The sequence below is a fragment of the Salmo trutta genome, chromosome 17, assembly GCF_901001165.1.
Source record: "Salmo trutta chromosome 17, fSalTru1.1, whole genome shotgun sequence".
NCBI classification, from domain to species: domain Eukaryota; kingdom Metazoa; phylum Chordata; class Actinopteri; order Salmoniformes; family Salmonidae; genus Salmo; species Salmo trutta.
The window spans coordinates 41,494,383-41,507,010 of record NC_042973.1 but is presented as its reverse complement, the minus strand read 5'-3'; the positions used below and the strand labels follow the sequence as shown (position 1 = coordinate 41,507,010).

The window sequence follows — 12,628 nt, the reverse complement described above, 5'->3', positions numbered from 1 at the left end:
CTGAAATCCAAACTAGCACACCAAGTTAATTTCTAAACAGCTAGAGTAGATGCACTGCATGGTACACACTGTGTTCCACACACAACATCTTTAGGCTGTCGGTTCTTCTGCTGTAACCAAGGGACTTCATTAGGCTTAATTAAGGCTTGCCGTACCCCTTGGGAGACCCTCGCCTGCCGTAAGAGCAGAAGTCCCCTGAGGTGCTCTGACCGTGTGTTAGGCTTTCATCCCGAACATGGGTATATAATGAGGTTGATAGGCATTTGACACAGTCTATAGGATAAAGTCATTAGTTGAAACACTGCTATAAATACACGTCAACATATACTGAGAAAGCAATTAATCAGTATTCTTTTTTTATTTTGCAGATTTTCTGTACTATGATCAGGAGCTCCAAAAGCTTAATGAACACGTTCTGTGCCAATGAATGCACTGATGCATGGATATGTGCATGGATATACAGTGAGGGAAAAAAGTATTTGATCCCCTGCTGATTTTGTATGTTTGCCCACTGACAAAGAAATGGTCAGTCTATAATGGCAGGTTTATTTGAACAGTGAGAGACAGAATAACAACAAAAAAATCCAGAAAAACACATGTCAAAAATGTTATAAATGTATTTGTATTTTAATGAGGGAAATAAGTATTTGACCCCTCTGCAAAACATGACTTAGTACTTGTTGGCAAAACCCTTGTTGGCAATCACAGAGGTCAGACGTTTCTTGTAGTTGGCCACCAGGTTTGCACACATCTCAGGAGGGATTTTGTCCCACTCCTCTTTGCAGATCTTCTCCAAGTCATTAAGGTTGAGGCTGATGTTTGGCAACTCGAACCTTCAGCTCCCTCCACAGATTTTCTATGGGATTAAGGTCTGGAGACTGGCTAGGCCACTCCAGGACCTTAATGTGCTTCTTCTTGAGCAACTCCTTTGTTGCCTTGGCTGTGTGTTTTGGGTCATTGTCATGCTGGAATACCCATCCACGTTCCATTTTCAATGCCCTGGCTGAGGGAAGGAGGTTCTCACCCAAGATTTGACGGTACATGGCCCCGTCCATTGTCCCTTTGATGTGGTGAAGTTGTCCTGTCCGCTTAGCAGAAAAACACCCTCAAAGCATAATGTTTCCACCTCCATGTTTGACGGTGGGGATGGTGTTCTTGGGGTCATAGGCAGCATGTTATGGTAGACTGGTCTGACGGTTGAAAGAGGTGAATAAACATTTCTTTGTCAGTGGGCAAACGTACGAAATCAGCAGGGGATCAAATACTTTTTTCCCTCACTGTAGATAGATTAGATAGATAAAATAGATCAATAAGATAGATAGGATAGATAAAATAGATAGATTAGATAGATAAAATAGATCAATAAGATAGATAGGATAGATAAAATAGATTAGATAGATAAAATAGATTAGATTGATAAAATAGATTAGATAGATAAAATAGATGGATTAGATTAGATATATTAGATAGATAGATTAGATAGGTTAGATTAGATGGATTAGATTAGATGGATTAGATGGATTAGATAGATGGATTAGATGGGTTAGATTAGATGGATTAGATAGATTAGATTAGATGGATTAGATAGATAGATTAGATGGATTAGATGGGTTAGATTAGATGGATTAGATTAGATGGATTAGATTAGATGGATTAGATGAGATAGATTAGATGGATTAGATTAGATGGATTAGATTAGATAGATTAGATTAGATAGATTAGATATATTAGATAAATTAGATAGATTAGATAGATTATATGGATTAGATGGATTAGATTACATAGATTATGTAGATAGATTGGATATATTAGGTTAGATAGATTAGAAAGATTAGATTAGATAGATATTCTATAGTCAAGACCATAGGAGTTGGCAAAACAGCATAAAGCGATCTGGGACCAGGCTATGGCAGACTGGAACTCACGTGTAGCCAGGATGCCCTCCACTCTGTATCCCAGTATGATGGCTGCCCTCTGCACGTCAAGGCGGTTCAGCATGTTGGCTGTAGTGATTGCAGGCTGCCGCTCCCCGCTGGGACCCTCCACAAAGTACACCATCTCCAGGGGGTGTTCCGCTCCCACCAGCCTGGTCGTAGTCACAATCTGAAGGGAGGAAGATGTATGATTTTTGAATGACTAACCCCATACATATAACATCTGTATGGTCCCTCCGTCAAGTATTGAATTTCAAAGACAGACTCAAATAACAAAGACCAGTGAGCTTTTCGAAAGCCTCATAAAAAAAGGGCAGTGATTGGTAGATGGGTTACAATAACAAATCAGACATTGAATAAATCTTTAAGTATGGTCAAGTTATTCATTATGCTGTGGATTATGTATTAAACCACCCAGAGACATCAAGATACAGTTGTCCTTGAACTGAGCTGCAGGACAGGAAGGAAACTGCTCGGATGTTACCATGAGGCCATCGGGGATTTTAAAACAGCTACTGAGGTCAATGACTGTGATGGGAGAAAACTGAGGATGGATCAACATCATTATAGTGACTCCACAATAATGAAAAGAAGAACACAAATAAAGAATGAAAATATTCCAAAACATGTATTTTGTATGCAACAAGCACTAAAGTAATACTGCAATAAAAACACAGCAAGGAATACACTTTTTGGCCTGAATGCAAAGCCTTGTGTTTAGCTGACCTTTTTTTCAGAAGAATAATGGGCAAATATGGTACAATCCAGGTGTGCACAGCTCTTATAGATTTACCCAAGAAGACTCACAGCTGTAATCGCTGCCAAAGGTGTTTCTAAAATGTATTTACTCAGGGAGCTGAATACTTTTTCCAACTACTATATTTACACTTTTCTTCCTCTTCGACATTATAGAGTATTTTTTGTAAATTGTCAACCAAAAAAGTACAATTAAATTCATTTTAATCCCACTTAGTAACATAATAAAATGTAACGCAATAAAACGTGTAGCTCTGCAGCGACAAAGCCTGGTACTAGCTTCCAGTGGTTTAAATGTGAAATAGGTGGTTTCTATTCTGCCTCTACTTTTCTTTCCCCATTACCCAATAATAACGTAGCAATACTCTGTAGAAGGGTATGTGGTTGCAAACAGAGTGGACTAGTACAGTGTTAGTCACATCAACTGGTAAAAGCTTCCTTCCTACTAATTCAGTGGATATTATTCCTTGTGGTGAGCTCTCTATGAGCCGGAACAGTGAGACTCATTATCAAGGCCTTGTAGTCTTTTCTACACAGAGCACCACTGCTTTACTAATCAAGCTCTGCCTTTTGTGGCGCTCCACAGCACCTGCTCTACTCCCTCTTAACAACATTCAGGGGACAGGATAGGCCGGGGTATCCATGGCAACCCCACCTACAGTATTCATCACAGTGCCAGCCACTCAAAGACCAACCACCAAGTCAAATTGTCTTTCTTTCAAGACCCGTTACTCGACTGCTGTGTGCACCAGTCGCTAATAGCAGATCAATTATTAATTCTCTCTCTGCCTGGCAGCTGGAGTTATTATAAACCCAGGAGGTGTGTGTGTGTGTGTGTGTGTGTGTGTTTTGGAAGGGGGTGGTTCAGGTGGGGCCACACACTGTTCATCATTCCACTCTAATAAACTTGGGGACTGGATGTGGATTAGAGGCTGGCTGAGGGAACACAGGTTGTTTTTCTGTGTCAGATCACACACGACCCAGACTTACTCTCTTCAGTAACACAGTACCTAGGGCAGCCTAGACTAGGGGCTATTAACACAGGGGGAGAGCTGTACTTGCTGTACTTACAGCTATGGTAAAGCACAACACGAGAGAACTGTCATTTGATTCTCAAATGTAATGCATGGTGTGTGTGTGTGTGTGTGTGTGTGTGTGTGTGTGTGTGTGTGTGTGTGTGTGTGTGTGTGCATGGACACATGTAGATGTGTGTGTGGGTGTGTGTTTATGACTTATTCTGTATAAATGGCTCTGAGTAGCAGTACACTTTTAGAAAAAAAGGTGTTACCTCGAACATAAAAGGATTCTTCAGCTATCCCCATAGGAGAACCCTTTTGGGTTCCAGGTAGAACCCTTTCCACAGGGCGTTCTAACTGAAACCAAAAAGGGTTCTACCTGGAACCCAAAAGGGTTCTTCTATGGGGATAGCTGAAGAATCCTTTTTTCAAAGAGTGTAGTACACACTCAGTCACCCTTACCTCAGATAAACTGTACACACACAACTACCTGTGTATAGTATAGTGCAGGGGTATTCAAAACTTACCCTATGAGGTCCGGAGTACTGCTGGTTTCCTGTTCTACCTGATAATGAATTGCACTTACCTGGTGTCCCAGGTGTAATTCAGTCCCTGATTAGAGGGAACATTGAAAAAAGCAGTGGAACTGGCTTCAAGGTCCAAATTAGAATTTGATCGGTATGGTCGCTCCGATGCGGTTACCTGAACACTGTGGTTAGCCACGCTGGTGGCCCTCTTGGTGCGCCTGGCCGCCCCCAGCACTTCTCCTAGCAGGAGGGCCACACGACGTTCCATCTTGGCCTGGAAGGTCCGCTCATCCACCCCCTGATCCAGCACACCCAGCAACACTGGTCAAGGACAGGAAACAGAGAGTTATGATATCACTCACAGGACAGGAAATACAGAACCAACACACAGCCAGAACATAGGCCCTGCATGTGTATGTCTTTCAATCCATCCTCTTGCTGCAGTTGAGATTTAGATTGGATGGAATACTTAAAGGAGCGTTTCCCAAAGTCAGTCCTGGGGACCACAAGAGGTACACGTTTTGGTTTTTGTCCTAGCAGATTCAAATAATGAACAAATAATTCCAACAACCAAAACATGCACCCCTTGAGGTCCCCAGGACCGAGTTTGGGAAATGCTGACCTAATGTCAGAGGTGTTGGCAAATGTGAAGCATACCTGTTCTAACCCAAGATGAGCGAAGCAACTGGGTGGTGTTCAACTCCGGGTAGTGGAAAGCTATTGGGAAAGAACAGAGGGAAACCAGACAAGTACAGACAACCTGAAAATACTCTCTATTGAGGTTAAAATAGGTGTATAGAAGGTGAAGCAGATTGACTAATAGAATACATTTGACTAGAATACATTTATTTTTCCCCAAGTGAACTTCCCAGGAGTGGCGTTTGGCATAAAATCCCAATCCATTAGACTATGATAATAGACTCACGCTCGGCGATCTGCAGCACGGGGAAGCCCAGGTAGTAGCTGAATTCCACCATGTTGAGCAGCCTCAGGTGGTTGCTGACCTCTGACCCCTTCAGGTAGCCGATGGCCCCACGCACCGCAAAGGTCACGTCCACCGGCTCCCTCTGCTGACTACTTGGCTGGTTCATGGTGATGTTCACAATCTAGGAAAATATGACATATCCACACGTCTTTGAGCTAGGGATGGATATCAAAAGTTCAGTAAATGGTAAAAAGAGACTCTGCACAACAAACCTTGTCACCAATAAACCATGTGAGCATACACTGCAGTGTGATGTTTGCCCAGTGGGTTGTGTGTGGCAAATTGCAAAGATGTAAATGTATCATTGGTTTTACAAAAAACAGATGTTTTAGGCTTAGTTATAGTGAAACACGTCAATTCTGGTCTTCATTTTGACAGTTCGTTGCAAAAGTAATATATGTTGGTCTTTTGGAAGTAAATCTAGCTCTTTTTACCCCTAGCGGTTCAACTCCACCATTTAAATTGTGATGTAGACGCACCTTGAGAAAGTGCCTCTACATCATCTTAAGGGAGGGTACTACTAGATGTGCTGGGAGGTACAGTACCACATCAAGGCTCACTATAAAAACAGGTGACAGCATGCCTTATTTGGCATTGGTCTTGGTAAGGGGAGCGTGACAATATATTTTGCATGATGCTTCCTTGACTAGACTACTGATGTTACACAAAATGCAAGGTTTTTGCTTATGGTTTCAAACACATCTACAGTGCATTTGGAAAGTATTCAGACCCCTTGACTTTTTCCACATTTTGTTAGATAAAAACATTTTAGAATAATGCAGTTTTTTTTATCTTATCAATCTACACACAATACCCCATAATGACAAAGCGAAAACAGGTTTTTCGAAATGTTTGCTAATTTATTAAAAATAAAAAACAGAAATACCTTATTTACATACAGTCAGGTTCATAAATATTAGGACAGTGACACAATTTGCATAATTTTGTCTCTGTACGCCACCACAATGGATTTGAAAGGAATCAAGATAAGTGTAGACTTTCATCTTTAATTTAAGGGTTTTGTCAAAATGATTGTATGAACCGTGTAGGAATTACAACCATTTTTATACATAGCCCCCCAATTTTAGGGACTCAATAGTAATTGGACAAAGTAATATAATCATAAATTAAAGGACCAAAAGTAATTGGACAATTGGCTGCACAGCTGTTCCATGGCCAGGTTTGTGTTATTCCCTCATTAGTTAATTTACAAGTAAGCAGATAAAAGGTCAAGACTTGATTTCAAGTGTGACATTTGCATTTGGAATCTGTTGCTGTTAACCCTCAATATGAAGTCCCAAGAGCTGTCACTGCCAGTGAAGCAAGCCATCATTAGGCTGACAAATCAAAACAAACCCATCAGAGAGACAGCAAAAACATTAGGTGTGGCCAAATCAACTATTTCATACATTCTTAAAAAGAAAGAACACACTGGTGAGCTTACGAACACCAAACGGCCCAGAAGACCACAGAAAACAACTGTGGTGGATGACAGAAGAATTCTTTCCCTGGTGAAGAAAATCCCCTTTACAACAGTTGGCCAGATCAATAACACCCTCCAGGAGGTAGGTGTATCTGGGTCAAAGTCAACAATGAAGAGAAGACTTCACCAGAGTAAATACTGACGGTTTACCACAAGATGTAAACCATTGGTAAGCCTCAAAAACAGGAAGACCAGATTAGAGTTTGCCAAAAAACATCTAAAAAAGCCTGTACAGTTCTGGAACAGCATCCTATGGACAGATGAGACAAAGATCAACTTGTACCAGAATGATGGGAAGATAAGAGTATGGAGAAGAACTGCTCATAATCCGAAGCATACCACCTCATCTGTGAAGCATGGTGGAGGTAGAGTTATGGCGTGGGCATGTATGGCTGCCAATGGAGCTGGTTCCCTTGTATATATTGATGGTGTGACTGCTGACAAAAGCAGCATGATGGATTTTGAAGTGTTTAGGGCTATATTATCTGCTCAAATTGAGCCAAATGCTTAAAAACTCATTGGACGGTGCTTCACAGTGCAGATGGACAATGACCGAAGCATACTGTGAAAGCAACCCAATACTTTTTTAAGGCAAAGAAGTGGAATGTTCTGCAATGGCCAAGTCAATCACCTGACCAGAATCCAATTGAGCATGCATATCACTTGCTGAAGGCAGCTGCAGTAAAGGCCTGGCATCTTTTACCAGATCTAATGTGTTATATTCCCCAACATTCATTTCAAATTTCCACAAACTTCAAAGAGTTTCCATTCAAATGGCATCAATAATATGCATATCCTTGCTTCAGGCCCTGAGCTACAGGCAGTTATATTTGGGTATGTCATTTTAGGCGAAAATTTAAAAAATGGGTCCGATCCTTAAGAGGTTATTAAAAAGGGGGGGACCAAATATAAAAAGTGCTGTACCGTTCACACGATTTGGATGTAAATACCCTAAAATTAAAGCTTAAAGTCTACACTTTATTGAATTCATTCAACTCCAATATACTGTGGTAGACAGCTAAATTAAGAATAACTTGGTCAATGTCCAAATATTTATGGAACTGACTAAGTATTCAGAGCCTTTGCTATGAGACTGAAATTAGAGACTTGATTGGAGTCCACCTGTGTTAAATTAAATTGATTGGACATGATTTGGAAAGGCACACACCTGTCTATATAAGGTCCCACAGTTGACAGTGCATGTCAGAGCAAACACCAAGCCATGAGGTCAAAGGAATTGTCCGGAGAGCGCTGAGACAGGATTGTGTCGAGGCACAGATCTGGAGAAGGGTAGAAAAACATTTCTACAGCATTGAAGGTCCCCAAGACCACAGTGGCCTCCACCATCCGTAAATGAAGTTTGTTTGGAACCACCAAGAGCTGGCCGCCCCGGCCAAACTGAGCAATTGGAGGAGAAGGGCCTTGGTCAGGGAGGTGACCAAGAACCCGATTGTCACTCTGAGAGAGCTGAAGAGTTCCTCTGTGGAGATGGGAGAACCTTCCAGAAGGACAACCATTCTTGCAGCACTCCACCAATCAGGCCTTTATGGTAGACTGGTCTGACGGAAGCCACTCCTCAGTAAAAGGCACATGACAGCCCGCTTGGAGTTTGCAATAAGGCACCTAAAGGACTCTATATATGGGCAATTCCCCCCACCCACAACTTCTCACCTGAATGCATTTTTTATATATTTTTTTATATTTGAAGAGGTTGGGCAAAGGCTGAAATTGGGGTTGAGAGTTACCCTTTAACGTAATTTGAGTGAAATGACATGGAAACAATGTTGACTCAACCAGTGTGAATATACAGCAGAAGAGCTTGGGTCAGTTTGATCTCATTTCATTTGCGGAATTGAAATAGAAAGGGAATTGAAAATTAAATGACCAGGAATAATTAAAATGGTATTCTCCAGATATGAATTGAATATCCAGTCTAATCCGTTAATTTACTGAGTATGAACCCTACAGTTGAAGTCAGAAGTTTACATACACTTAGGTTGGAGTCATTAAAACTCATTTTTCAACCACTCCACACATTTCTTGTTCACAAACTATAGTTTTGAAGTCAGTTAGGACATCTACTTTGTGCATGACACAAGTAATTTTTCCAACAATTGTTTACAGACAGATTATTTCACTTATAATTCACTGTATCACAATTCCAGTGGGTCAGAAGTTTACATACACTAAGTTGACTGTGCCTTTAAACAGCTTGGAAAATCACAGATAATTATGTCATGGCATTAGAAGCTTCTGATAGGCTAATTGACATCATTTGAGTCAATTGGAGCTGTACCTGTGGACGTATTTCAAGGCCTACCTTCAAACTCAGTGCCTCTTTGCTTGACATCATGGGAAAATCAAAAGAAATCAGCCAAGACCCCAGAACAAAACTTTTAGACCTCCACAAGTCTGGTTCACCCTTGGGAGCAATTTCCAAATGCCTGAAGGTACCACGTTCATCTGTACAAACAATAGTACGCAAGTATAAACAGCATGGGACCACGCAGCCATCATACCACTCAGGAAGGAGACGTGTTCTGTCTCCTAGAGATAAACGTACTTTGGTGCGAAAAGTGCAAATCAATCCCAGAACAACAGCAAAGGACATTGTGAAGATGCTGGAGGAAACAGGTACAAAAGTATCTATATCCACAGTAAAGCAAATCCTATATCGACATAACTTGAAAGGCCGCTCAGCAAGGAAGAAGCCACTGCTCCAAAACCGCCATAAAAAAGCCAGACTACGGTTTGCAACTGCACATGGGGACAAATATAGTACTTTTTGGAGAAATGTCCTCTGGTCTGATGAAACAAAAATAGAACTGTTTGGCCATAATGACCAACGATATGTTTGGAGGAAAAAGGGGGAGGCTTGCAAGCCGAAGAACACCATCCCAACCGTGAAACACGGGATTGGCAGCATCATGTTGTGGGGGTGCTTTGCTGCCGGAGAGATTGGCACTTCACAAAATAGATGGCATCATGAGGAAAAAAAATTATGTGGATATATTGAAGCAACATCTCAAGACATCTGTCAGGAAGTTAAAGCTTGGTCACAAATGGGTCTTCCAAATGAACAATGACCCCCAGCATACTTCCAAAGTTGTGGAAAATGGCTTAAGGACAACAAAATCAAGGTATTGGAGTGGCCATCACAAAGCCCTGACCTCAATCCTATAGAAAATGTGTGGGCAGAACTGAAAAAGTGTGTGCAAGCAAACCTGACTCAGTTGCACCAGCTCCGTCAGGAGGAATGGGCCAAAATTCACCCAACTTATTGTGGGAAGCTTGTGGAAAGCTACCTGAAATGTTTGACCCAAGTTAAACAATTTAAAGGCAATGCTACCAAATACTAATTGAGTGTATGTAAACGTCTGACCCACTGGGAATGTGATGAAAGAAATAAAAGCTGAAATAAATCATTCTCTACTATTATCCTGAAATTTCACCTTCTTAAAATAAAGTGGTGATCCTAACTGACCTAAGACAGGACATTTTTACTAGGATGTTTACTAAATGTCAGTAATTGTGAAAAACTGAGTTTAAATGTACTTGGCTAAGGTGTATGTAAACTTCCGACTTCAACTGTATGTCTGAAAATATTCCATACCCTTTTGGTTTGCTACATTCAAGAACGGCAAACTCGAACAGCGAAATAAGCACTTTCTCAAGCATCTGAATACTTTAATAGTGGACAACCTTTATTGAATCAAACCTGATTCAATAAACCAAAGCTGGTAATTTTGGTCTTGAATAAGTGGCCACTGATGTAAAGACTTGTGTGCTGGAGACTGAGACCAACACTTAGGTTGTGTTATTGCAGCACACAGTCACGCAACCATACATTTCAACCATTACTCCCTGTTGCTTCACAAGCTTTAACAATTGTAATTTAAAAGTCAAGCAGCTCCTGCCTCTCTTTCTCTCTCCAATCCGAAGCAAGCCACTGCAGCTGCAATCTGTGTACTGCTGGTGCAACAATCGTTAGAGGCAGTCCCAGTCTATGTTCGAAGTCAGCAAACAAGCACCGCCAATTAAGACTGCAGTCTAGGCCAGGGGTATTCAACTCTTACCCTACATGGTACTGATCCTGCTGGTTTTCTGTTATACCTGATAATTCATTGCGCCCAGGTCTAAATCAGTCCTTGATTAGAGGAGAAAAATTAAAACAAGCAGTGGAACTGGCTTCAGGGTCCAGAGTTTAGTTTGCGGGGCCTAGGTACTGCATTTGCACACAGTAACCAAATTTGTTTCTAACTTTCTAATTTCTTGGCCTTTCTTGGCCTCTTGGAAAATCAGAGCTTTTCTCTCTTTTCCTTTCCACTTCCAGACTTATTTCAGCAGACGCTGCTCTTATCGAGCTCTAGCAGTAAGAGCATAGCTAAAGTACACGGCCAGTGGTCTTTAGAAATAACACGTGTGAGCTAAGGGTTCCTGACAGAAATGGGTTGCGATTAGGGATGATTCCAGACGATCAGTGCCAAGGCGTTGGGCTCTAGGGTTGAAAACCCTGGAAGGAGTAAGTGACTGCTAATGAAAACAGAGCATTAGAAGAAGCTCTACTCTGTTCTAGTTGACTGAAGTGCTACACTGTATCCAGTCAGTCTCCACTTACATCCACAGTGAAGTTTGTGGACTCCTGCGAGCGCCGACGCACTTCGGCGTACGCCATGGTCAGGCCTTTCTCAATGCGCTCGCTGAAGTTGCAGACGCGCACGTCAATGTGCCTGGGCACAAACTGCAGCACTGGATGGGAAACAGAAGAGAAGAGTTAAGTCTACATTCAGACACACACTAACAACATAGTACATACTGGGAATGCACTATTCCAATCTTCATTTGAAAAGGAGCTTGTATAGTTCGGTACCAAAAAGTGCTCTTACCTGAGTGGACCTGGTATTGGTGGTCTGGTACCTTCCAGTAGTGTGAGATGGACAGGAAGTGTCGACTTGACTGGAGCAGGGCGTTGATGACTGATATGGCCGTGTACACCACAGAACCAGACACTGCCCGGAACACGAAGTCTGGAGGATTCTTAGCAACCTTTACCAAGACACAGAAAAATACACAATTATCATTTCTCTTCCTAGCAAGAGTTATTTTAATGTTTAGATGTATTCTTTCAATTCAACTCAGTCTTTCTTTTTGTCTTACTTTCAACTTCTACCATCCGCCAAGTGCAGCTGAATATCTCTTATTCAGTTCTGGCACCATGAACTACGAGGTACTGTATGTGTATGCACACTACCGTCTCCTTTTGCACTGTACAGCATTTAAACCGTTAAAAGGTAGAGACAGTGTCTTAAGGTCACTGCCTCTCTGCTGGGCCATGAAGTGTTGGGTGTGCAGTTAGTCATTAGTGTGTTTTTTTTTTCAAAGAGCCTGGAGATTAAGAGTCCACAGGAAGTGGGCTGTCCTTCCTGGTGCGTCCCATCCCTATACCCCCACACACATGACTTGGGCCATTACACAACACAACAGCCTCATACTCACTGCTGCAGCTCCCTATCGCTTGATTAAACTCAGAGCATGTTGCAGCTGTTAGGCGGTTTCTTAGGGAGCCTGCGCTTTCTAATGTAAAGCTAACAACAGCGCCAGCACTTTGAGGTTAGCCCTAGCTGTCATGTCAGACCGAGATTATGGGCTCATTTATATACAGTGCCTTCGGAAAGAATTAAGACCCCTTGACTTTTTCCACATTTTGTTACATTACAGCCTTATTCTAAAATTGATTGACTAAATAAAACTATTTCCTCAGCAAACTACACACAATACCCCATAACGACAAAGTGAAAACAGGGTTTTAAACATTTTTACAAATGTATTAAAGATTAAAAACAGAAATACCTTATTTACATAAGTATTCAGACCGTTTGCTATGAGACTCGAAATTGAGCTCAGGTGACCTGTTTCCATTGAGCATC

At 41.6% G+C, this 12,628-nt stretch overlaps 1 protein-coding gene across 4 annotated transcripts in view; it reads right to left on the bottom strand.

Annotated features, from left to right (window-relative positions):
• Positions 1–12,628, bottom strand: part of LOC115152208 (UPF0606 protein KIAA1549) — an 87,067-nt gene that overhangs the window by 22,891 nt on the left and 51,548 nt on the right. For all 4 annotated transcript variants that reach the window (XM_029696812.1, XM_029696815.1, XM_029696814.1 and 1 more), the window contains exons 5-10: positions 11,588–11,747; positions 11,320–11,450; positions 5,159–5,339; positions 4,891–4,950; positions 4,409–4,554; positions 1,926–2,103 (exon numbers count right to left, since the gene is read on the bottom strand). In XM_029696812.1, coding sequence (XP_029552672.1) covers positions 1,926–2,103; positions 4,409–4,554; positions 4,891–4,950; positions 5,159–5,339; positions 11,320–11,450; positions 11,588–11,747 — 856 coding nt within the window. The remainder of the gene's footprint in view (positions 1–1,925; positions 2,104–4,408; positions 4,555–4,890; positions 4,951–5,158; positions 5,340–11,319; positions 11,451–11,587; positions 11,748–12,628) is intronic.